The sequence below is a fragment of the Zonotrichia albicollis genome, chromosome 20, assembly GCF_047830755.1.
Source record: "Zonotrichia albicollis isolate bZonAlb1 chromosome 20, bZonAlb1.hap1, whole genome shotgun sequence".
Lineage (NCBI taxonomy): Eukaryota > Metazoa > Chordata > Aves > Passeriformes > Passerellidae > Zonotrichia > Zonotrichia albicollis.
The window spans coordinates 5,494,009-5,519,658 of NC_133838.1; the positions used below are offsets into that span (position 1 = coordinate 5,494,009).

Below are 25,650 nucleotides of genomic sequence, written 5' to 3' on the forward strand. Positions count from 1 at the left end.
CCTCCATTCCAGAGATCCCATCTGGACCTTCCCGGGATGGAATGTCTGGAGGAGCACACAAGACACGCACCTGGGACGTGACTTCATCACGGTACTCAGAAACTGGTACATGTGAATGCAGCCTCTGCCTGGACACTCAGACATTCGTCTGCATCCCTGATTTCGCCTTTGTCTGTTTCTACATCTGCATGGATTCAGCTTTAAATGCGAAGGAACACAAAGAAATCTGTGGTTATCCCTGCCCCAGGCAGAATAAACTGTATATGAGCTGGCTGCTGGAAGCACTGGGGTGTACCTCTGGGAAACGCTGTCCCTCTGTCAGCCGGAACCCGAGGGCACCCAGCGCTGTTCCGGGACTCACGCTGTCTTGGCTGTGGTTGTTTTTTTTTTTTTTTTTTTTTCTGAAATTTCTATTTTTGTTATTGTCCTAATATATCTTTGGTATTTTTTTTTATAAATTTGGCTACTGATTTGATAATTTGTAACAGAAGATATCACTTCCACAGAGATTTCTCATGCCACCGTGGTAATATGATATTTGATAGTCTGAGCCACTTGCTGAGCCCTGACCCCTCTCAGTGTGGGGAGATATTTTGTGTTGCAAGCAACTCTTATGATCTATAACCTCTTCATCTTTTTAATATGGCAGGACAAGTTTCAAATGATTAGATTATATGGAATTACTGCACCTATGAAGTGACTCTCGTTGGAGAGCCACTGTCATCAACTTGTGATCAGTTTGGAATTGGCTAAAGGACAGTTTGAGGGGAAGCTGTAACTAACCTTTTTGTTTCAGACCAGGAACTCACAAAATGCATTTTGCCTTCTATTTTTCAGAATGTTGCTTGCAGGCAGAACAGGGGCTGGGGATGTCACTTCTTCATTCAAAGCTGGCTGTGCAGGAGAAGAGCTTGTGGGAAGTTCAGTCTGAGCAATTTGTAAATGGCCCAAGTCTAAATTTGGGATATTATTCAGGAACACCTACACACCTACAAAACTCTTGCTAGAAGCTGCCCTCCCATGTCCCCAGGTTTCCAGGGATGCTGGGGACATACCACAGAACAGCCACCACCCTCTGTGCTTCCAAGCCCAGAAGCACATACTGAGCTTTTTCTTTTATGAAGGCTCTTCCCAAGCACAGGTGTTTCAGTAGGAGGAAAAACTCCTGAAAAATATGGTGGAGAAATAAGTTCTTTATCTGGACTGTATTCAAGTGTTGTGCCTACACTGAATGTGAAGTGACTTTCTGAATTAGGAACCTTTTTTCTGTGAGTGACTCTCTACAAATTCAGGCTTACCTTGATCAATAGAAAATGCTGACAATCACAACACAGCACCACATAACCAAATGTCATCAAGCAAAAATAGTCTTTATTCAAATTTCATGGAAACGGGGATCACTGTACTTTGCAAGACAGGGAAAAATAAAATAAAAAAATTTAATATAAAACAAGGATATTGTCACAATACCAGAATATGGAACTATAGTTCTTTTCCCTATAGATTACTGCAAGTACCTCTATTTTTTTTTTTCCTTTTGACTGTGCTATTCACAACTTTGTAAGTCCAAAAAATATGGAACAAAAGTAGTATGAAACTTAAGACTTAGCACTTCCACTAAATGGCAGACATCAAAGGGCATCAATCAAGGGCAAAATCCGTTGAATCCATCATACCTACCTATCAGTCATCACTGCAATTCCATAAACCCACCAGGGCACAGTGCTCATTCCCTGGGCTCATTCCCTGCAAGGCTCTCCTTGGAAAACAGGGCAATTTGGGGGCTCGAGGAAGAGGGGAAGAGAACCTTTCTATTGGATTGAAAGAGAAGAGAACCTTTCTATTGGATAGAAAATGAGCGGAGCAGCCTCACACCAGAGAGCGCTGCAGGGAGAGAGCACTGCAGTTAATGACAGACAGACCATCAGATTGTTAAAAATACACAGCATCGACAGGGTTTCTACTTCAATCACTTGGTTACAGCTACTAAACATGTACAAAAGACTTTTCCAACCATTCCAAGTGGTGTTGCAGCAAGGTTAGGATCTGGAGCGGGACCTTGACCGTGACCGGGAGTGTGACCGAGAGGCAGACCTAGACCTGGACTTGGACCGGGACCTTGGCTTTGAATCAGATTTAGACCTGGAACGAGAATCTGATTTGATATTTGGTTTGAACTTGGAAATGGATCTAGACCTGGAGCGGGACACTGCATCCTCCCCCTCGCTTTTCGCCTCCTTCTTGTCCGACTCGGATTTGAGCTGCTCCTTTTCTTTGGAGCCTGACCTGGACCGCTCGTGGCTGTCCTTTCTCCTCTTCTTGCTGCTGCCTTTGCTGTCTCGCTTGCTGCGCCTCTTGCTTTTCTCACTCTTGCTGCGGCTCCGGCTTCTACTTCTGCTACCATCCCTGCTCCTTTTCCTACTTTTCCTTTTATCCTTGCTGTGGCTCCTGCTCCTACTATCATCCCTGCTTTTGCTCCTGCTTCTACCCTTGCTAATGCTCTTCTCCCTGTCTTTGCTTCTACTCTTCTCCTTGCTTCTGCTCCTCATGCTCTCCTTGGCCTCTCCCCTCTCCTTACTCCCACTCCTGCTCCTGCTCTTTTCCTTGCTGTGGCTCCTGCTCTTGGCTTTCTCATCACTGTTATGGAGAATGCCCTCAGATTTATCCTTGCTTTTGTTTCGGGATTTCTCTGCGCTCCTGCTGCGGCTCCTACTTTTATCCTCTTTACTTGGAGTCCTGCTTTTCTCTTTCTGGCCTCTGCTACGGCTCTTGCTTCGACTACGGCTCTTGCTTCTGGAACGGGACACAGACCTGGAAGTGCAAAAGCAACAGACAGCTCAGCTTTAGTGTGGCAAGAGTGTGTAGAGAACGGGAGGGAAAAGAAAAACAAAGTGTTCCTGCTGCAAATTTAACACGATGCTTCTCACTGAAGTGGGAGCTCCCAGTCCTCCCAAGACATACCTGGATCTGGATCTGCTCTTGGAGCGGCTGCTACTGGCACTGCGGCTCCTGCTCTTGTGGGAGTGTCTGCTTCGAGAGCGAGACCTGCAACACAAGGAACCACCCTCACATTAGCACGTGTCCATGGGGAGCTTGTGACCCCTGTGGGCAGAACCCCACAGGGCTAAAGCACCTTTCAGCAGCCAAATGTTCAGAGCTACACAACACAGTTACAAACTCAGAGCACCCTCTCCCCCCCTTTCATCCCTGCTGCCATGTCTGGCTGTGAGTAAGGTAGTTATCTGAAAGAAAATATGCCAGTTTATTTAAGGGATAATCACTTTCCCAATCAAATCAGAATTTGAATATGGTAAGACACTGGCATAAAGCTTTGACTTCAGATTTTGATTTCATAAGCAAGTTATTCTAGGAACAGTAAAGATTTGCTTGAGTTTTCTTGCAACAAGTTCCACTCCAGAATGGAAAGGGGAGTACACTTGGTGCTGCTGAAGCAGCTCTTGGTCAGTCAAGGAAAGCAACAAATCTCTTAGAAACAGGAAACAGGTGGAGGTTTCTAAGCTGAGAAAGAACTGTTAGTCCTGGTGCTTGGAGCAGAACACAGTGTTCAGAGCTGAAGTGTTAGAAGCACCTTCTGTTTCCTTCCATGAGCACGGCTCCACCGGCCACGCGGCTGCTCCCACAAGGAACAAGGGCTGAGTTATCAGGGAAGAACAGTGACAGGTGCTCAGGGAGCAGGTCCACACATCCACCAAGAGAGACACCTCAGAACACAGCCCTCATTTGCCCTGGATATTAATACATGCTCAAAAAACTAGACCCATTGAGAACTCCAAACATTTCCAGTGTTTTGGAACCCAAAAGTCTCAAGCCGCTCTATGTTCCCCACCTGCAGCCTGAGGGGCGTTACACACATACCTTGAATGGCTTCGGCTTCTGGAGTAAGAGCGGCGCCGTCTCGATCCAGGTCTGTCTTCCATCAATCTAATCTTTCTGCCATTTACTTCTGTCCCATCCAGTTTTTCAAGGGCTCTTTTCATGTCAGAATAGGATTTGAACTCAATCACACCTTCATTTTTCCTTCCTTTGTGTGCATCTGCATATGTCACTTCCCCTGCCTGACGCATATAATCCTAGAGGAAGAGGACAGAATCACCATTGCCTTGAATCCAGAACCAGGCTTCCAGCTGCCCCTGCTCACTTCTGACATGATGCTCCCTGAGCAGCTTCTATTCACAGGGATGCCAGCAAGTGTTTGACCCAAACAGCATCTGGAGTGCCAAATAACACACTATGACTTCACAGAGTTGGTGTGATTAGAACCAGGTGGATAGCTTTGAGACAAATTATCATTTAAGGTCTCCCATTTCAAGTCTTAGATCAAATATGCTCTGGGCTCTCAAGTTTCAAATTATAGAAGTGATTAAAGAAGTAAAATGCTTGCTCTCCAAATCATGTTTTCAGAAATAATTAGGAAAGGTGATAAAGGTTGAATATGAAGAGGGGAGAAGCCCACAGAGCAGCAGACCTCCCTTCATCCTCTGCCTTGTCAACATAGCTCGTTCTGCTGGAAAAAACCCCACAGAACTCCAAGCTCAATTCTTCTTCCCACTTCATGCTTCCTGGCTTCTCCGTTTCATTTCCTAAACCTCTCTTTAGAGGGTTTATCAGGGGTCTGTTCTGCCCTGCTTTGAGCAAGGCAGAGCAGGGCCTTTGCCAGGCCAGGGCATCTTTCAGCCCCTGTGGAAATTGGCTGCAGCGGAAACAGGGCCCAGAGCTCTGCTTTGTTTTCAACCCTGCTACTCCCATTTGAAGTACACTGAAATGAAAGCTATTCCCAAAAAAGCAGTAATGCATCCACTGGAGGATTAATCATGCCATGCTCTACTTAGGATTTTAATAGAGAAGCAAAGACAAGCTATTGATAGTGTGAAGCATTAACAACAAAGACACTGGAAGCACCTCTGTACGTACCTGAACTAGTGTAAAATTCACCTACAGACCAGTTTCTACTACACCAAAGTTTGTTTAGAACAAATTTTACACACCCTTAAAAGAGAACCATAAGAGAAAGTGTTCCAGTAAGAACAAGTGGGTTTAACCATTGCTGCTCAGTTTGATAAGGAAGCACTAATCTTTTTGCATCCATTATTGAAATCCTGCTCCATGAATCCATGATGTGGATAATCACAAGCCAACACATCACCTCCAGAGTACTCAGAGGCACTGTGGGCTCCACAGTGTGACTCAACACCTCCACTGTTAGAATCACCTGCCACTCCTTTGGATGTCAAAAATAAGTTTTTGGCAGAGATTTTTCATGATTACTCATTCTGGAAGCATCCTTACCCTGAAACTCTCCTTAAAACAGCTTTAGATGATGTGGAAAATCCTAACAGAGAATTTGCAGGAACAATGCTGTTGTTTCAAACAGCTCTAGCACCTTACAAATTGATGGGTTAAATCCAAACTGACAAGGGCAAACTCCTTCATCTCTAGTGAATCCTATCCCTGGCATGATTTGAGTCTGTTTTGACAGGGCTTAAGAGAAGATAAAGCACACCTGTATGTGATGTTACCTGGTGCTAAGGATAAAATTATTCTCCCCCTGTGCAGTGCCACCAGTTCTGCAGGTCCAACTCCCAACCTCTCATGAATGGCTTCACATATGCAAACATAGTCCTGTATTAAGGTGTGTGTTACTTCCAAAATCTACTCCCCATGGAGTTGCTCAGCTGGAGCAAAGCAGAGCAGCACATCACTTTGCCTGGCTGAAGATCTCTTTCACCCTTTGTGCTCTGTAACAGAGAGAGGGTAAGGAAAGGGGCCCCATACCTTCAGATCCTGCCAACTGCAGCGGCTTGACAAATTTTCCACAATCAATCTGTATTCTGTACGGGTCGGGGGACCGTACTTATCTCTTCCGCTTCTTCTATAACCATATCCACCTTTAGGAGGTGACAAGCAGACAGCAGAGCTTCAGCCAGGGAAATGGAGCCTCGCTCTCCGCCCCGACGGAACCGCTCTGCCCTGGGTGCTCCCAAAGACACCACAGCCCCCTCAGGGCTAAACCCACCCCCTTTATGTAACACCTTGCAGAGACCCAAAGCATTCAAACAGTTTTACTACAAGCTCGTAATTAAACAAGGCACAGAACTATAATTACGCTAGAATTAACATGCAATTATATTTAATATTATTTTTAAAACAGTTTGAAAGAAGAAACTGAATAAAGCCAGTTGATTAATGTTATTTACATTACTTTAAAGCTTTCTGAATATCTGACATTAATAAAGCTTTTCAGGCACCTATTTTAGATTAATCTTGTATGTTTCTAACCCTTGGGATCCTCACCACCCAGGTCTAATGGGAAAAGCTTGAGGTCGTCACATGGCTTCTTTTTTTTTTGGACAGCCAAGGGCCACAAAGGTCAAAGAGCCACTCATGGAAAGGTACCCCAAGGTCAGCAAATGGAACGGGCAGTCATCTTAGCCTCAAAGGACTCTTTCAATTAAAACATTGAGGTCTTTGTTAAATCTATGTTAAACATCACATTGCAAATAACCATTCAAATAGTTAAACAAAATGATAATAATAAAAATGGTAGAAGAAACTGTGTTTATTAATGTATCAATTAAAAGAGTTTAATACAACAAACAAATTAATAAATATTCAGATCAACAATTACATTTGCAGTTACAGAACACTAGTCACAACTTTGCATTGCTTTCCTTTTATAAAAGAGTAAACCAATGTTTATTTCAAAGAAGCCATGGATACAAATGCACAAGTGCTTACTGCGTCCAGAACCGTAACTGCTGTCGCGGCGTGGGCCCCGGGCGTGCTCCACGATCACTCGCTCCCCACACAGATCCTTCCCGTTCAGCTCATAAACGGCATCGTCAGCATCCCGCAGGTCATCAAACTCCACAAAGCCATACCTGGGACAGGGAGGGAAAAGGGATCACTGGGCACGAACTGAACCTGAGGTATTTGTGCTCAAAAGCATCTCGTGGGTTTCTGCAGAGCCCTGTGCGTGCTGTCCTGCAGATGAGCCTCCTGAGCGTACCTGAGGGTTCAAGGCTTTGAGCCTTGAAAAAAACCTAAAAATGCAAACCCTTCCAAAACCAGGGAGAGAAATAGGAAGGTGTGAAAACACATCTGCTGATTTGCTGAATTGAACCTAAAGTCATTCTTCATCAATAAAATGATAAATCATGTGAGAGTGTAATGGCTGAATTCATTTGTTAGCAAAAGATTACTATTATGGCATACTCTTTGATGAAATCAAGGGTGTCATCTATCTTTTTAAAGGTAGAAGTTAAAACCCCTCCCCACTAAAGTGAGCACTACCCCACACACCAAAATTAATAAACACAGAATCACAGAACTGCTCAGATTGGAAAAGCCCTCCAAGATCAGGGAGTCTGCCCATGATGTTAGACATGGCCTGCATTATCCCTGGCAGTGCCCAAGGCCAGCCTGGATGGGGCTTGGAGCCACCTGGGACAGCAGAAGGGTCCCTGCTCATGGCAGGGGGGGAGCAGGATGGGCTTTATGTCCCCTCCCACCAAACCACTTCTCTTTGGAAAGCAAACACTGATTTGGAACAGAGGTAGATGGAAGGATGGAAGTTTGAAGCTTTGACCTGTGTTCCTCAATCCACTGCACAAGTTCCATCCCTCTGTCCTGCAGGTGTTGCATTAGGATGAAGCTCTGAATTCTTCAGAGCTGCCCAGAGTAATGCAGGCAGGTAAGCACCAGGAGTAGAACTGGTTTGGTTTTTTTCTTAGAGGCATCACAAGCAGTTTGAAGTGTGTTCATAGAAGATAAAAAACAGGCTGAAAAGTTCAATTTTCTGGTCACTTCATCCATTGACTACACATACAGTCACAGAGCTGTGACTGTCAGTGCAGCTCTGAGCAGGAAAGAATGTGAAAACTAAGAGCACACAACTAAAAACTGCAAATTGAAATGGAGAATCCTATATGACCCACACTTTCATTTCCCTGTCCTTCCCTCAGGTAATAATTGCTTTAAGCCATTGAATTTCAAGCTCAAATTACAAGTAGTGAGCAGCAGCTAAGCTTTCAGAGCTCTGTGGTATCACTTTGCATTGCATTGTCTCCCTCCAGCATTCCAGTTTAGCTGCTGAAACACCCCGTGGAGGATCCAGCAAGGAGAACCCCCAGATTTCCAGAAACAACTGCAAGAATCTCTGCATCAAACACCATGCAGGAAGTTTGAATTGTTTCCTAGGCAATAGCAGAAATAAGGCATGGAGGAAGGCTCAGGAGAGCACAGCTCAGCCCAGGGCTTCCCAAGCACAGACACAAAACCTGATTGCTCAAGTTCCATTTTTGACAAAGAATTTAACTTCAAACCTGTCAAAAGAGTTCAGAATATAAAACTAGAAAAAAACAATTATATTGACTTAAAAGCAGAAAGACAAGTCCCTTTACCACATCAGCCACATAACAACAGTTCCACATCTGGTAAGAAAGTTTAGTTGGCTTCCCTTCCCCCCCATTTCCAACATGTATGAAGCAGAAATATTGAATTTAGGCCTTACTCAGCAATAGGAAAACTGCCCCCCCCTCCTACCCCCAACATTTCCAAGGATACACAGCAGGACTGGAAAACAGCAGCCTCAGGTATTTCAGCTAATCTTCAACAACTCCTGAGGCTGTGTGGGTTAAAACACTGACACACGAACACTTTTTTGCTTTAATAATGGATTTTATTCATCTTATAAACCTGTTAAATGTCCACCTGCCAGCACAAGCAGCATTAAAACTTAATGGGCCTCTTTCACTTTAATGCTCAAGGAGTAACTTGTACAAGAAATTCCTCTTCTCCACTGTAATTAATACCTGCCTCTCCTAGCTATATAATGATAAATCCATATTCCATTCAACCTTTCTAAGGAAGGCTTCAAGCTGAGTTTCTTGGAAAAAGCAAAGGCACTCATGAGGCTTTGGGTGTTGGGGAAAACCCCACCAAAAATGGCAATTTGCTTTTTCCTCAAAAATCCACACTTGAGTGTCCTGGCCAAGCCCCGGTGGAGGAGGATCCAACCCTTGGAGCTGCAGTGTGGGCTCAGCTACCGGAAAGAACACAGAAGTTTGGGGAGTCTGGGGTGTTTGTGGGGAGGCAGAACACACCCCAGACAGCCTGAGGGCTCTGGGAGCAGCTCTGCCCACACAATGGGGTCCTTCTGGGGGAGGTTATCTGGGGTGCAGCCTGGCTCACCCTGCAGTGCTTGCCCTGGGGTGCAGAGGGGCTGGGGGGTGACAGGTGACACCCCCTCCCTGCAGCAGGCAGGGCAGAACACACACGAGCTGCTCTAAGAACTGAAGTGACACTCAGCTGTCCTACCTCCCAAGCTGTCACAAAATCCCAGGTGTCCTGCCTTCCAAAAAGGAGATGCCCACCCACCCGAGCCCTCCCCAGAGGGGGAGCCCAAGTATCCTGCATCCACTCCGAAAAAAGGGGAACCCAACTGTCCAGCCTCCCTCATCCACCCAAAGGAGAGTCCGGGCACCTGCATCCCCCCGACAGAGCCCCAGCCGTCCTGCACCTCCAAAAAAGGCCCAGATGTCCTGTCCCCCCTTGACGAGAAGGGGAACCCCGGCATCCCGCTCCCCATCCCTTAAGGGAACCCGAGCATCCTGCTTCCCCAAAGGGAGAGCCCAGGTGTCCTGCTACCCCCTGCCAAGGAGATCCCAGCAACCTGTCACCCTGCCCAGAACGGGGAACCCGCCCAACCTGTCACCCTGCCCAGAACGGGGAACCCGGCCGCCCTGCCTCCCCCACACAGGGGGAACCAACGCGTCCTGCCCCCTCCAGCAGGGGCCCAGACCTCCTGCCCCCTCCCCCATAAAATAAAGGAGAAACCCAAACGTTCCGTCACCCCAAAAAAGGAACCAAGCAGACTGCCCTCTCCCAGTAAACCCCAGCCATCCTCTCCTCGCAGAAAGGGCGGACCCAGCCCCCGGTCCCTCCTCCAGGGGAAGTTCAAGCATCCTGCCCATCTCCCAAAAGGGAGAATCCAACATGCCGCCCCAATAAAGGACCAGGCTCCTCGTCCCCCACCACGGGGGAGCTGAAGCTTCTGCCTCTCTCATCGCACCCAAAGGAGGCGACCCGGTCGTCCTGCCCTCACCGCTGCCCAGAGCGCCCGGGCGGCCTCTTTCCCCGCGGCCCCTGCGAGAGCCTCAGGCGCCCGGGCCCTCCCCTCGCGGCAGCCGGGCCGAGCCCGCGCTCACCCGTTCTTGAGATCCACCTCGAGGATCTTGCCGTAGCCCTTGAAGAAGCGCTCCACGTCGCGCTCCCGGGCCTGGTAGCTGAGGCGGCCGATGTAGACCCGCGGCATCGCGGGGCCGGGGCTGGGCCCGTCAGGGGCCCGGGGGCCGCGCGGCCGCCTGACGTCACGGCGGCGCGCGGGCAGCGACGCGAGGCAACGTCACGGCGGGCCACGCCCCTGGCGCGGGCTGGCTCTTAAGGAGGCCATGCCGCCGGGTGGGCCCCACCCGCCCGGAGGTGGGGTCCCGTTCCCCATGGAGCGGAAGGCTCGATCCCGTGTCTGATGGGCAGGACAGCGTGCGATCCCCCTTCCCACGGCTCAGGGGACTTGTGGGGCCCCCTCTCCGCATACACCGGCTGTATTGGGGTTTGCCTTCCCATGGGGGTCCCGTTCCCCATGGAGAGGAAAGATCGATCCTCCCTTTCCCCCGTGCAGGGCGCTAGTGACGGTGCCGAGGCGCTTATGGGGCCCTCTCTTTGACAGGGGTCTGAGGATTGCCCCACTCCCAAAATGCTGGATCCTGATGGCGCCCCGAAGGCAGGCAGGGATGGGGATCCCCCATCCCTACACTCGGGGCGCCCAGGCGTCCCCCCATGGCATTCCCCATCCGTGAGCAGACTTGGCTTTTTCTCATTCCCTCTGGTGAGCAACAACATCCCTCTTGCTGAACTCTAAATGTCAGTTTTGGGGAATTATTTTTATCCTTTTGGTTAAGACGTCAGATGTCTAAATCACACCAAATCCCAGCAGAGGCTCTTGGAACATTCCAACATTAGTAGCCACCCCCCTGAAAAACCCCACAATCACCTCCAAAACGATTAATATTGTGTAGGTGCAACACCAGCAGCTGGATTTCCAGCCATGATCTTGCTCATTTGACAAGGAGAATTAAATTTATTTATTTATTCCTTTGTGCTCTGGTATAGGACTGAGAGGTCAGAACATTTTGTGAAAGAGTTCTCTAAAGCATGTTGGGTTTTATCGCTGAGCCAATAAACAATGGGGGATAAAAGCTCTGCATTAATTTTTCTGGTTTATGCCATGCTTAATAGTGCTCATAATGATCTCTTGGTTCTTTTTTTGCCTTTTTTTCCCACTTTATCCATCGGTCAGGAAGCACTGAGGCACAGGATGGGGCTCTGATTCCAATGCTGGCATGGGGAAGGAAAATACAAAATATTGAGGGATTTATTAGGGATGGAGGAGCAGAAGGGAGATGCTGGTGCAGTCTATCCTGGGGCACACCTGCTCTCTGCTAAGGGAGGTCTCTCTGAGGGGTTTTAGAGGGGATGAAATGACTTTGACACATCCATTTAGTGGCCAGCGTGGCAGTGGGATTTAATTTCAGAGAGATCTGCTCTTCCAAGTGCACATGCAGTTGTACATTGCTCCCTCCAATCCTGAGCAACATTCCTGCCCTGCTCTTCTCCTCCTTTTCTCGGGAACCAGAAAATCCCCCAAGTGAAGATACACCTTCCTGGGCTGTCCTCCCACTCAGAGCATGTTGGGAACTGGACACAAGATGGGAGAGCCCCAGTGAGGCCCCTGGGCTGGGTTCTGAAGGTTCTGAGGCAAAGAAAGTTTGAGGAACCCAACCCAAGGGAGGTTATTTCCATTGCAAGATGTGTTTGAGGAACACTTCCCCTATAGCTCATCCTATGGAGCAGCATGGAGAGCCTGCTGGGATCCAAGAACATCACCCAGGAACAGGGACAGTCACAGCAGAAGCAGCCCTGTGGACACTACACACCTGGGTCATTCCAGAGGCATTCCATACAGGCATTTCTGCAGGGGGAGAAGGTCCCAAATGAAAAACCTGAGGTCTGAGGCATTTGGATGTCCAATGCTGTCCCCTTCCCCATCCCTCCCTGGGTACTGCTCCCAGGGGCACTGGGACACAGCACTGCCCTGGCAGGACATTCCACATGGAAATACAGCTGGATTCAGCTCTGGGCTCCAACAGATCTCTGGGAAATCAGGGTTTTGGGGTTATTTCTGTATCTCCCACCTCCTGCTGCCAGGAGACAGGTGTCATGCTGTGATGTCACTGTGATGGAACACAGACTGGAGAACTTCCCAGGCAGCTGGAGCCACAGGATTCCATCCTGCTGACTGTCAGGACCGAGAAGCTGGTTGGAGGCAGCCAAGCTGTGGAAAAATAAGTCTAAATGGAGCTATCTTCACAGGAGACATCCTGTGCTTCTGTCCTGGAGGATCCAGCTTGGTGGGTGGCTTCAGCTTCTCCCGACCATCCCAGAGATGATATGGGACCATCTTGGGATGCTGCTTTGGGACCCCCTGCAGACAAAAACGCCCTTGAAGGTTGGCCTGATGAATCCTGGGACCACAACATGAAATTTTTCTCCTTAGAGATCTCTGCTAGCACCAAACCTTTGAGTGACTCTTTCCTCAAAAAGCTCTGGGAGATCCTGAGCAGCCAGAGTTTTGAGTCGATCTGGTGGGGCAACGATGGGAACTGCATAGTGATTGGAGAAAAGCTCTTCAGGAAGGAAGTGCTGGGCAGGAGGGGGCCCCAGAAGATCTTTGAAACTGAGTCCATGAGAAGCTTCCTTCTCCAGCTCATGTTCCACGGCTTCCGCAGAATGGAAGGGGATTCTCCCCTGCTGACCTCCATGGAGGAACTCAGAGCAGTAGCAGCAGCTGGGTCTGCACTGGGAAAGGTACTCAGAGCTTCCTTAGGACACTCACAGGGAGGTTCAAGTTCAGCTAAAATGAGCCTTGACAAGGCTGGAGACTGGATGGGAGCAAACAGCTTTGTTTTGTCTTGGGGTCAGTTACTCTGGACATGCTGAGGGGCCTGAAAACTAGCGGGCTTTGGGTTTCTTGAGTAGTTTTCTGGCTTTTGAACACCCTACACTTCTCGGCTCCCAAATGCTCAAAACATGAGGGTGGATGTGACTTAACAAAGCTCTGTCCTAACACTTTACTCAGCCAAAGCCAGAGTCCTTTAAACACCCGTTTTAAACACCTATTTGTCCTTTCCAGCCAACTCCTGGCTCTCTCAGATTTCTTCCTCCTCCTTGCAGCAAACAACTCCTTTCCTTTGCCTTTTGCAGCTGCTGTTCTACTCCAACCCCTTTTTCACGAGGGATGAGCTGCCCTGTGTGCAGAGGGCTCTGCAGGGTGCTGGGGAAAGCGCAAACCCCCTGGCTGTGCCCCCGCCGGGCACTGGGGTCCTGGCAAACCTCCCAAGGAAAAGGTGGTGTGAAAAATGCATGTATTTTAAGGTTGGCTTTTCGCAAATATTAAAATGAATATTATATGTGTTGTGTTAGAAAGCAATGCTGTATTAATTTTCTCAAGTACTGTGTTAAATATAGTTTTAGGTTATAAAAAACTGTTAAAATAGATACTATTGTATGTAAGATGCTTTGTTTAAAAGAAAGGACTTGCAGCAAGATAGCAGCCACAGGACAACTAAATCTTTCAGAGAAAAAGAATTTATTGCCTTCTTATTGGAAGAAGCAAACTTCTTCCCGCCTCGAAGGCACTCTTAGGATTAGAGGGAAGAAGTTGACACTGACCAGACAGAATCCTGTGTTTGAATGGAATTTATGCATCATGTATGAAGTGTATGAATATGCAACAGGCTATTGTTTTTAAGGGTTAATCCTTTGTTAACGGGTGTCCTTTTTCGGGCTCATGATGCCCAGAAAAAGGTACCCGGACGTCCATAACTCTTTGTTTTTATTGTCTCCTATTGTCCTAATTCAATTTGTCCAAATTGTTATTACTCTAATTGTGCTACTATTCTTTTTAACTATTTTATTACTATTAAACTTTTAAAAATGTTAAAAACAAGTGATTGGCGTTTTTCACAGGTGGGATGCTCAGCCGGCGGCAGGAGCGGAGGAGGATGAGGACACCCAGCCATGCCCGAGCAGCGGCTGCACGGTGCCCGAGGCACGGCCCGGCACAGCCCCCCGGGCCGGCACGGCCGGGCCCTCCCCTCACAAGCGGCCCTGCAGGCACGGCCCCGCCGGCGCCCCGCAGGCCGCTCCCGCTCGGCCCCACGCCGCCCCTGCTGTCCCACACGGGCCCCGCACGCTCGCACTGCCCACACTCCGCTCTGGGCAGCCAAACCCCGGGGCTTCGCAGGGGCCCGCGGCTGAGCCGCCGCCGCCCTCCCGTCCGTGGTTTGGGATGGCCACGCTGGGACCCGCGGCCGGCCGCACTCCGGCCCGCGGCCACTGCCGCACCTGCACCTGCACGGCCGGCGCTGCCGGGCCTCGGCACGCCTGGGCTGGGGACAGCAGGGGCCACAGGGCGCTTGTGGGGTCATAGAGTAGAAGAGCAGCACAGGAGGAAGCAAGAACACGTTGTTGGTTGTTCTCAATAATAAATCTTTTCACATTGCTCTGCAGTGTGACAGTCACTGTCCCACACCCGGACTGGAGGGCCTTCAGGAACACTGAGGGCCTGGCTCCAGCCCTCGATGGCCAGAGGCTCTGGTCCTTGCAGTGCTTTTGGCCAAACCCAGCCAGGGGTGACCCAGGGCTCCTCCAGGAGCTGCAGCAGCACCCAGGGCCACTCCAACCACAGCACCCCTTGTCATTTGGGGCAGTCCATGCCCCTTCCTCCTACTCGGAGCTGGCCTGGAGGCAGCAGGGCTGCAGGGAGATAACATGGGCTTCCCTGCCCATCCCACATTCCAGCTGGGATAAATACAGCCCTGCCAGCCCCAAAAGCACATCTGAGGGGGAACTGCTGCTCTTTTCACATCCTGAGCTGAGCGAGCCATCATTTGGGATCCCAAACTGTCCCCAGCCACAGTGAGATGCAGACTCCCTCCTGCAGCACTTCCACACAAAGCTGCAGAGGCTTTTGAAGCTTTCAGTAGGCATCCAAAATGTGAAAAACAAAGGAAAAAAAGAAATTCAATGGATCTGGAGGGTCTTTTCCCCCCTCAAGTCTGTGGACAAGCATTTGAACAGGACAGAGCTCCAGGAGCTGCAGGTCAGAGGAGGAGGATCTGTTTGGAGGACACGAAAGGCTTCATGGAGGCCTCCAGCGCTGCCCTGTAGTCCTGAAGCGGGACCTCGGTGCAGGCGGGCGCTGTCAGCTGGCCCCTGCGGATGAGCTGGCACAGGGCGTCCATCATCGCAGCCACGCTCTCCCGGTCTGCACGGGAAGGAGGGAGCTCTCACTGCGCCATGCAGGGCCACCCACCCACCCCTGGAACACCTGCCCCAGGCTATATGGGGTCCCTGGGTGTGATATGCCCCAGCTCAGGCATGTGGGATGAGGGAAGAGCCCCTGGCATGGTCCCTGCCTGAGGCCAGCACCAGTGTCTCAGCACCCTCGTGATGCCTTAAGTTTGAGCTTTCTTATTTTCCAGATTCTGTCCTGCATTAGTGTGTAACTCTGAACTTCATATAAAGTGTCAGCAAGTTCTCCTCACAGTTCAGTCAGAACAATCCTTTTCCAGCTCCAGAACCAAGGACAACACTGCAGCTTCAGGCCCAGAAAGTGCAAACAACATCAAACTGAGGAGGGCAAACTGGGAGGGTGGGACTGAAATTGGACAATTAACCCAAATATGGAAACGGACCAAAACTTATAGAAGTGTGAAAACTTGGGACCCATGGTCCATCTTGGGTGTACCCTCAGCCAGGCTCTTGTACTGCCCAAGGTGTGTCCTTTGAAGGAAGCCTTTTAATAAATCCCTACTTTATTCCTTTAACACTGTCCAGCCTCTGTTCTACACAGCCTCTAAAGGCATCACTGGGACAAGAGAGAGGCTCTGTGAGTGGGAGTGAGGATGGTGCTGGGTGGGGTTGTTCCCACTCCCATGCCTGGCAGGGGACCTCGGCCCCCCCGGCTCAGGTCCCTCAGCCCCCCCGGCTCAGGTCCCTCAGCTCCCCCCCAGTTCAGGTCCCTCAGCCCCCCCGGCTCAGGTCCCTCAGCCCCCCCGGCTCAGGTCCCTCAGCTCCCCCCCAGCTCAGGTCCCTCAGCCCCCCCGGCTCAGGTCCCTCAGCCCCCCCAGCTCAGGTCCCTCAGCCCCCCTGGCTCAGGTCCCTCAGCTCCCCCGCAGTTCAGGTCCCTCAGTCCCCATGGCTCAGGTCCCTCAGAGCCCCCGGCTCAGGACCCTCAGTCCCCCCAGCTCAGGTCCCTCAGCCCCTCCAGCTCAGGTTCCTCAGCCCCCCAGCTCACCCTGTGCGTGGTCCTTCCGCCATTGCGTCATCCAGAACCCGCGGAGCCGCATGTCCCGGAAGATGAAGGCACTCTGTGGAATGTGTGACACCTGTGTGTCCTCCTGGTACCCAGTGACACTCCTATGTCCCCTTGTGCATCCAGTGACTCCATGTCCCCTCACACAGGCAGTGACACGTGTGTGTCCCCTCCCAGCATGACAGTGGTGGAAAGCGGCAGTAAGGCCCCTTGTTAGAGCTGCCATTTGTGAGCCAGGGATGTGGAGAGGTGACTCTAAGGTGTGGAGTCAGAGCAGGTTTGATGCTCAGCACCTGCAGGATCATTTCCCCCCTGGAATTTTTTGGCAGCCCAAACCCTCCATATAAAAAGCCAAGAGCCCAGCAGTGGGACACAGCTTGTCCTGTGATGGACCCCATCAGGCAAATTAAAAAGGCTGGAGGGTCTCAATCTGCACCTGGGGAGAGCCAGGTGCCCACAGTACTGAGGGGATGGGGACATGCAATGGAGAACAGGTGACTAAAGAGGGAGTACTCACCACAGGCACCATCACAGGCTGCTTTGCCATCCCCCCATAGGTGACCATGGTCCCCTTGGGCCTGGAGTAGAAAAAGGGGTATTGGGTTAGGTGGCCCCAAAAGTGCAGCTCTGAGTTGCCACCTCCTCCTCTGTCATCCCCAACCCCCCTGGGGCTGTCTTTGCACCCAGGGCTCCCCAGTTACCCCTCAGATCCCACTTTCCAAGCTCTCCTCTTGCTTCTGTGCACTATTAGCTGAATTTGCAGCTCAGCACACCAGTTACACCTGGCCAGGAGCTGGGGAACCTTCACAACTGGACCCCAACAGCAGCGTGAGACTTCAAATCGCTGTTGTTACCCAAAACCACTTTTCCATTCATCTTTCCTCTCCAAAAGTTCAACAGACTCCAGAGCAGGACCCTCCATTGCCAGTTTCTGTCCCCAGGCTTGTGCCCAAGCCACCATCCAGCCAAACTTACTGCAGATGCCGCAGCATCTCTGTGGTGCTTTTGCCTCCAACGCAGTTCAGGGCGAGCCGGGGCCTCGGGATGCTCTGCAAGGGTTTATGACAAAGGTTCCCAAATTTTATGGCTTTTTTAGGGGATGGGACCATGGTTTTTGATAAAGCATCTGCATTAACCTCAACATTTACCTGAGGGCTGCTGAGAGTAGTAGAGCTAAAATCCATCAGAATCATGGAACAGCTGGGGATGGAAGGGACTCATTCCATTCCCCTGCCACGTGCTGGAGACACCTTCAGCTACACCAGGCTGCTTCAAGCCCAGTCTGATTGGAACCAAAATCTGTGATCTTTCCCTTGTGGCAGCAGCAAAATCCCTCCACTACCAGGGCTAAATGTTGCAGACATCTTTTCATTAAAATCCTTTCTTATGACTTTCTCCTGCTGAAGCTGAGAAGTTTCAGCAACGAATGTAAACAATGGTTATCTGCTGCTGTGGAATGCAACAGGTGGATCCGTGATTGGTCTCCTGTGGATGTTTGGATTTACTGACCACTCATGGCAGAGCTGCTCTCGCTTTCTGCCAGGACACAGATCTTTGTTATTAATTCTTTTCTATTCTTAGCTTAGCTAGCTTCTGAGAACTTTTCTTTCTATTTCTTTTTAGTACAGTTATAATGTAGTATATATATCATAAAATAATAAATCAAGCCTTCTGAACATGGAATCAACATTCCCACCTCTCTCTTCACCTGAAAACCCTTGTGACCACATCACAGCTAAATCCTTTTCTAGAGAGAAATTTGTTCTTCCCATCATCCTTGCATTTCCCCGCAGTGCTGAACAGCAGCAACAGCCCTGGACCATCTCTTAGTGGGATCAGCATTGAGGTACCTTAAATATATCTTTCATCTCTGGCTTTCTCAGCATCTCCTCTGTGATGACATGGTCAGCACCCAGGGCCATCAGCCTCTCCACCAGTTTTGCAAGATCAGGTCTGGGGAGGGAAAAGGAGATAAAAATGAGGACTAGATGAGCCAGGAAGCAGAGTTCCCCCTTCTCCTTCATTCTGCTCCGGCGTTGCATGGGGACAACAGGGAAGAGGCTGGAGAACAACTTGGAGGAGGAAATGGGAGAAAATCCTGGGTTGGATGGGCAGGATGATCAGATCCAGCTCCCAGACTTGCTCCTCCCCAGAGGACCCACCTGTCCCTCACCACATTGATGGTCTTGATGCCAGAGGCCCTGGCGATCTGGATGACGGCCTGGCCCACCCCGCTGTTGGCGGCGTTCTGGATGACGGAGTCACCTGGATGGGAATAAACCCAGATTCCACTGCAGAGGCAGCCGGGAAATCCGTGTGGAACTGCTCCCTCATGGCAGGGCCATACCGGGCGCCAGGCTCTCGAAGTCAGCCAGCAGCCGGAACGCCGTGCAGGGGTTGACGCTCAGAGTGGCAGCGCAGAGCACTGGGATGTCACTGGGCACCTTCAGCAGCATCTCCTCAGGGAACACTCCCCGTGTCCGCCACGTCCCTGGGAACAGCAGCACCATGGGCACAGCCACAGCAGGGGGGAAAGCAAAGGAAAACCATCAGCTCACACTGTAGGTTTGGCAGCACAGCATCAGGTGCTGGGAACCAGCTAGACCCTGGAGAGAGAATTATGGAATGGGTTCCCATATGGGTGGAGTCAAAATGCTCCAAGAGGCAAGGAATGGATTCCTCGCTGCCTGCCAAGATTTATCACCCAACAAAGCCTAATCATTTCGCAGAGGGATAATGGGACTGGGGCTCCCTGGGTATGTGAGCAGAGATAATGGAAATACTCTCCATCCTATGGATGAGCCCATATATTCCAAGCCAATTTAGTCAGCTTTACTCCCTCTATGCTTATATCTAATTTAACCCTCTATGATCTATTTACAGTGGTTTTATGCTTAAAAATACCCCATCAGGCTCTTAACTCTATCGTTTTCCTTCTCTCATTTAGCAGAAAGTCTTTTAAGAGGAAATAGGCAAAGAACAAGCTGTGACACTAAACCACAACCAGCAAATATCAGGCTGTTGTAATCTTCGCTGCAGTCCCAGCTCTCTGGCTCTTCTCCTTTCTCTGCAGCACTCTTCTCAGGGGTTCCTCCTGGGCTCTCGACCCACCCCTATTTATCTCAGTTACCCTCACGAGCCACAGCTGTTGCCCAACTAAGGACCCTGCAGCTGCAGCTCGTTTGGAGTAACCCAGACACACACTGATCTCACAGTACAACATGTATTCAGGCCCCCACATCAGGCCATTGGCATTTTGGAGGAGCATGGGAGACATTTGTTGGGAAATAAATTCCCACACTTTCCCAGCAGAGCATTATTAAGGAGAAAACTACAGTGAGAGGCCACCGTGACCTTGCTTGTGTGAAATATTTTATCCCAGGTCTTTAGGGAAGTTCTAAGCTGATGGGGCAACACGTGGTCATTTCCGGAGAAATACAGATTGCTGCAATGCTTTATAATAGCACAGACATCCCATAAAGGGTCTATGCTACAGAAGATTATTTTAAAATTTAAGTTTGGCATAAGGAATGGCATTGCCACTGCTCCTCTTTCAGGTGTTCTAGGGTGCATGCTAAGTCCTGTGCACAGAAGCCCCTTCCCTGGGGACCCCCATCCTTCTTGAGAATGTTCCTGTGTCTGTGGAGGATGAGCAGCATCACTTGCTAGGGCTGGGCAGCAGAAACTGAGCTTGCTTTTAAAAAATACATTAAAAATAAAATGAAACCAAATTAATTAATTTAAAAGAAAAACATGTGGTGAAAATAAACCAAGTCATAAATAGGTAAGAAATAACCCCATCAATCATCCCAACTGTCTCGTTATGATTGGTCTCACATTGGTTCCAACTCCTGCTTCCTTCACCCATCATTCCCTAATGGACTTTTGTTCCCAATTTTGAGTCCCATCCCATCAGGTGTAATTGCTGTAAGTGCAGAGGTTCATGGCTCTACCCACACCCTGCAAAGATGGTGCTTTGGAGAGCTGTGCTTTTGCTCTGGAACCCCCAAAATCCCCACAGCAGCTCACAGAGGAGCTGACCATGGGTTTGCTCTCTGGGCAATCCTGGGCACCTCCCATGGGCTCCAGCACCTCAAAAATCTCCTGGCAAGATGCTTTGCAGCAGGGGGTGAGCAAGGACTCAGCAGTGCCGAGGTGAACTCACCGAGTCCGGCGTCTGCGGGGATGACCCAGTCCCCTGGTTTCAGAGCCTTCACGTGGCGCCCGACCTCCAGCACCTCCCCGACACCTTCGTTCCCCCCCACGGCTGGCAGCGGCGACAGGAGTGGGTAGGTTCCTGTAGGGAAGCTGGAGGTGAGCTGGAGACCCCCTCACACCCCAAAATCCCCGTGCCAGGAGCCATCTCTGAACCCTCCGAGACAGGAGCTGGGTTTGAAGATCCTCGTGGGTCCCTTCCAACTCGGAGCATCCTGCAAGTGCCAACATGCAAAGTATGAATCCAGCACACTACCTTGGATCATGTTGATGTCAGCGGGGTTGATGGGTGCTGCCAACATCTTGACGTGGACATCGCAGTCCCCCAGCTTGGGCACTTCCAGGTCCTTCAGTCTGAACAGGGAGACACAAAGGAAAAGGGCATCAACACCAGTTTGCTGATGCCTTCTGTGCTGTGGCTGAAGCTGGAGGGTGCCTGTATCACCTACACCTCCACCTAAATTAACAGCACTGCATGCCTCATCCTATCAAAACAATCAGATTTCTGTTAGACAGAAGGACAGATTTTTGAAAAGGCTGCTAAAAGTCAACCGCCCAAAACAATCCGGTGTCACCAAGCCCAGAGATGCTCACTAAACTTAACAAACTCAGCAGGTTGTGTAAAAAAGCTGCGGTTCTGGCTGGGGATTTTACAGCTCATCCTGCCCCGCTCGAGCGTTATGGGGAACTGGGGTATTTCTGGAAATCTGTGAAAATGGAGAAGTCACAAAGCACAAAGCAAGACCAGTCTTGCACAAGCAATGGGGTGGTAACAGCAAATCTCAGGAAGTAGCAGTGTTGACAAGCACCATTGCACAAATAAATGATCATTTGGAAGAGCAAAAGTCCTCCAAAAAAACCAGGGGGTTGGTGTCTGGATGCATCTGGATAATGTATCAGCGTGAACTGAGCTGGTCAAGAGGGGCAGCAGCAGCTCAAAGTCTCCTCCATTGAAAAAAATGGTCTAAACTCCACTAAACAACAATTTCTCCTTTCCAGGATTTCTGATGCTGAGCATCAGCAGTTGCCCAAAAAAATGCTTGTGATCCTGCTTTGGTCCCTAAATTGAGATCTCAAAGGGAAGACCCATCAGTAGGATGCAACTCAGGGCCAAGTTGGGGCACAGCGATGCTGAGGCTTGGACTTCCTGTCGTATCCCAAATTAAGCAAGAATGGGCTTTTTGAGAAAAACATGAAGTTTAAGACCAATTGACAGAGCAGCAGCAGGAGGGTGGGGGATATGGAGGCATCCACCTGTGAGACCAACGCACCACAAAAACATTGGGGCATCCTAGGCTCCCTGCATGTTCAAGGGTCCCACAGGGAGCTGCAACACATCCCCATCCTCTACAACTGTGGGCAATCCTGACCCCCCTGCACTGCACCCCCAAAGCACCCCAAACCTGCACCCCCACTCCTCTCGGCACCCCTGCAGCTCCAGATCTCCGCCCAGCTGTGCCTTGGCCCCACGCCTGCACCCCCTCCCTGCAATGCCCCCCATATTCACACCCACCCCATTCCTGCACCCCCTGCAATGCACCCCCTGCGTGTCCCCCCCTTACTGCACGACGGCTGTGGCCTCCCCGTGCTGCTCATAGAGCAGCCCGAGCGGAGGGGTCCCCGCCGAGGCCGACCGTGCCCGCACCGGGGGGGTCCGGACCAGGGAGGTCAGCACTTGTGGGGCCCGAACCAGAGAGGTCAGCACTCGGAGGGTCCGTGCCGGCGGGGTCAGCACTTGCGGGGTCCGTGCCGGCGGGGTCAGCACGCGGAGGCTCCGCGCCCCGCACAGCACCCGCGCTGCCGCTCGCTGCATTCGGCTGAACTCGGCTCCGCTCGGCTGAACTCGGCAATTCTCGGCGCTCTCCGGCTGAGCCCGGCGCTGCTGCCGGTGACGCTCGGGTTGGCCCCGCCCCCGGCCGGCCCCGCCCCCGCGGCTTAAGGCGGCCCGGCCGCCCGTGCGCGGAGGGGGCGGGGGTTTGGCGGGGCCTCCCCGTGGCCGCTTCCCGCCCGTTTGTCCCCAAAACGCTCCAAAGTTATTGACTGTGCCCGGTCTGCGCAGGCAGGCATCGCTGATGGACGTAGGAGCATCTCGGTCCGAGTGGTCACTGGATCATGGAATCATTTGGATCGGAAAATACCTGCAGGATCAGCCCTGGAGCCCTGGCAGTGCCCGAGGCCCGGCTGGACACGGGCTGGCAGCACCTGGGACAGTGGGAGGTGTCCCTGACATGGCAGGCGTGAAATGGGATGAGCTTCAAGGTCTCTTCCCACCCAAACCATTCCATGGTTCTGTGATTCTGGGGAGAAAAGTCCATTTTCTCTGCTTTATTGCCCGGTCCTGTCTGGGATAGACACACTCCCGGCAGGGAGAGCTGCAGGGACGTGTTCGTCAGATGATTACTTAAAACAACAGATGCCTGACACAAGTGGTGAGGAAGAAAATTGCCGACAGTAATTCAATCCAATGTTTTGTATAATTATCTTGAAGGAAAGGTCTCATTTAGTCTTCCAATTATAACTGACTCGATCAGAGGGGGAAAAGAGAAGCAGAGCCTCCTGCTTTCCCAATAGAGCTGTCACAGAGGATTGCTTTGCAAAGGATTGATATCCAGGGGAGGATTTGCTTGGTTCAGCCCCACAGATCCCTCCTGGATCCTCACAGATCGTCCCAAGCCTGGCCCCATTGCGGGGATCCAGCACAGACAGATACTGATGGGTGCTAAAACAAGGCCAGGTGCTCAGGGCAGGATCTTTTCTGTCTCAGGCAACCCAGCCCTAAGACTGTCGTGATCCTAAGTAGAAGATTTAGTCAAGCTGCTTGATATGTTCACATAATTTTTTAACAAAAAAAAGGAAACCAACATAGTTTTTGGGGTGTGAATTCAGATTCAAGGTGAAGGGAAAGTTCAGGTTTGGAAAAAACTCTTCCAAAGTGCTGGTGAGAGGTTTTCTGCCTTTTCTAGGTTATGATTTGCTTTTGGGGGTGCCTTGGAGGGCTCAGGGGTGTTCCCACCAGAGCCTCTGTGACAGCACGGAGAAGAGAGACTAATAAAGAACTTTTCTCACTGACTTCTTCCGTTTATAAGGAGCCTTAAGGTCACTTGTAGGTGGATGTAAAAGTCTCCCATGTGATGGCACTGCAAGGACAGCAGAGTCACAGGACAAAACAGCCTTTTCCCACCTGGTTGGTTTGGGATCCTGGGCACATCCAGGTCCTTCCAGGCAGGAAGGGGCCTCCCCTGCTGCCTCCAGCATGGCTGGACATTTCAATAATTTAATCATTTTAATCTAACCACAGCAAGAAAATAATGGGATTTTAATAACCTCAAAACCTACAGCTTTCCAAGGACGCCAGGAGTGCCTCAGATATTTTGTGTTGGGATGCACGAGCAATCCATGGTGTAGAATGCTGGTTGTGTCCGTGCTCTGCCCCGCATGGCAAAGGGTTAATCACTAATTACAGAAGCCAAATGAGAGGCCTCTCCATCCCCTTGCAAACGTGTGCTCCCGCAAATCAGAGCTGGCAGACGATTTATGATTATTTTGTTAATGTTTCTCCTGTAACAAGCACAATTTCCGGGTGATTAATGACTACTTCACATCCTGGAATTGCACTTTTTTATAGGAGCGTTGCATGAAAATCCACTTTGCACTTGAGGGTTTAGGAGTGGGTGGGCAGAGGAGGAAGAGGAGATGACTCCCCAGCACCTGGCAGGGGGAAGGAAGGAGTGCTGTCCTCTGCTCCCCTCTGCTTTAACCCCTGTTATTGTTAACGAGCTCTGATTTATCACAATATCACGATTTACAGCCATCAATTAATTGCAATTGTTTACACTTGGGCATGGCTGGAAAGCAAGAGTGCTGATGGTAAGGTGGATTTGTTCCTGCAGGCGTGAGGGGATGCAGGGTGGGAACAAGCACCTTTGTGACACCAGGGTGGCATTTGCTGGAATTTCATCCCTAAATCCTGTTGAGGACAGAGATTTTATCTCCTGGTTTAGGAGGAGTTGAGCCCAGCAGGTTCAGCCTGACCCCGGGAGCCTCATGTGGACTGTGCTGCCTCGAGCTCTCCCAGTGCTTAATTAAGTTAATGTGGAATTATTAATTAACTGCTTATAAGACCGACACCTCTTTTAATTAAGGGGAATAATAATTTATTGCCTTTTCCCTTTTTGGTGGAGAAATAGAAGGTGTGTCTGCTTTGCTTAGGAAAAAAACAGAAAGCCGAGGCTGGAGAGATTTCTGGGAAGGGTTTCTGAGGGGGGATTTTGATGTTGCATCTCCGTGCCTGTTCCAGGGCAGCTAGATGTGGTCCAAGCCCTGTTGGATCCCCTGGACATCAGGTCAGGAGGCTGGGATGGGATTTTAGGGCTGGGATGCACCAAAAGGACAAGGCTTGCAACCAAGCTGCAAAACATCTTCCTTGTGCAGGCAGAGAAGGGGATGCTCGGAATCCCCCGTGGGGGAAGGTGGCAGAGGGGCTGCCCCGGCCCTCAGCACTGAGCTCCGGTGTGCCCAGACCCTTCTGCCTCTTCCACCATCCTGCTCCTGTGTCCATTGCAGGCTCCTGGGGCCAGCCCCTCCCCACCCCCTGCATTTTGTAATGCTTAAGAACAGCTCAGCTGGTTATTTTCCCATTTTGAGCCTCATTCCCCCCAAACCCAGTGCTGCTGGTAGAGGCCCATTGCTCTGACATCAATCGCTTTTTATTAGACGTGCCTGAATCTTTGAATGGAAAACACATTGTCCTTAAAGATCTGCTTTACATAATCCTTGGTTTATCCCTGAATCCCTCATTTAACATCTCTGATGGAGCTGGCCAATCCCATAAACTATTGAATTCTTCACCTCAAAACGTGTGCCTGATGCTCCCAATTCCACATGGGGATGAGGGCAGTGAGATGAGATGCCCACAGAGGTTTATTTTTTTAAGCACACTGATGGCTGTTTTTTGCCTCTCTGATTTTTTATTAATCCCC

At 50.4% G+C, this 25,650-nt stretch overlaps 2 protein-coding genes across 4 annotated transcripts; both read right to left on the minus strand.

Annotated features, from left to right (window-relative positions):
- Window positions 1-1,351: 1,351 nt before the first annotated feature.
- On the minus strand, window positions 1,352-10,410 carry SRSF4 (serine and arginine rich splicing factor 4). Its single transcript, XM_005494166.4, has 6 exons — window positions 10,227-10,410; window positions 6,757-6,899; window positions 5,794-5,906; window positions 3,877-4,091; window positions 2,962-3,045; window positions 1,352-2,811 (listed from the first exon to the last, which is right to left on the minus strand). The coding sequence occupies exons 1-6, from the start codon at window positions 10,331-10,333 to the stop codon at window positions 2,040-2,042; spliced, it is 1,434 nt and encodes a 477-aa protein (XP_005494223.1). The 5' UTR covers window positions 10,334-10,410; the 3' UTR covers window positions 1,352-2,039.
- A 3,299-nt stretch (window positions 10,411-13,709) lies between these two features.
- MECR (mitochondrial trans-2-enoyl-CoA reductase) lies at window positions 13,710-22,502 on the minus strand. 3 transcript variants are annotated; one of them, XM_074555422.1, is made up of 11 exons: window positions 22,369-22,502; window positions 22,234-22,338; window positions 20,928-21,025; window positions 20,622-20,753; window positions 18,804-18,947; window positions 18,619-18,721; window positions 18,307-18,409; window positions 17,432-17,505; window positions 16,974-17,034; window positions 16,439-16,511; window positions 13,710-15,406 (listed from the first exon to the last, which is right to left on the minus strand). In XM_074555422.1, the coding sequence occupies exons 1-11, from the start codon at window positions 22,482-22,484 to the stop codon at window positions 15,243-15,245; spliced, it is 1,173 nt and encodes a 390-aa protein (XP_074411523.1). In that variant the 5' UTR covers window positions 22,485-22,502; the 3' UTR covers window positions 13,710-15,242. The 3 variants fall into 3 exon arrangements, with proteins under 3 accessions (XP_074411523.1, XP_014127607.2, XP_005494227.2); XM_014272132.3 differs by having other exon boundaries at window positions 22,234-22,484; XM_005494170.4 differs by having other exon boundaries at window positions 22,317-22,457.
- Between the last annotated feature and the right edge of the window lie 3,148 nt (window positions 22,503-25,650).

Bases quoted from the DNA above. Each gene is read 5' to 3' on its own strand.
- SRSF4 (XM_005494166.4), bottom strand. From the start codon at position 10,333: ATGCCGCGGGTCTACATCGGCCGCCTCAGCTACCAGGCCCGGGAGCGC. The intron at 5,907-6,756 runs GTAAGCACTTGT...CACCTCCTAAAG, and splicing joins CAGTTACGGTTCTGGACGCA to GTGGATATGGTTATAGAAGA. The intron at 4,092-5,793 runs GTATGGGGCCCC...CTCTTCCTCTAG, and splicing joins GCAGTTGGCAGGATCTGAAG to GATTATATGCGTCAGGCAGG.
- MECR (XM_014272132.3), bottom strand. From the start codon at position 22,484: ATGCAGCGAGCGGCAGCGCGGGTGCTGTGCGGGGCGCGGAGCCTCCGC. The intron at 18,948-20,621 runs GTGAGTTCACCT...TGCTGTTCCCAG, and splicing joins CCCCGCAGACGCCGGACTCG to GGACGTGGCGGACACGGGGA. The intron at 17,506-18,306 runs GTACCTCAATGC...AAACCCTTGCAG, and splicing joins AGATGAAAGATATATTTAAG to AGCATCCCGAGGCCCCGGCT.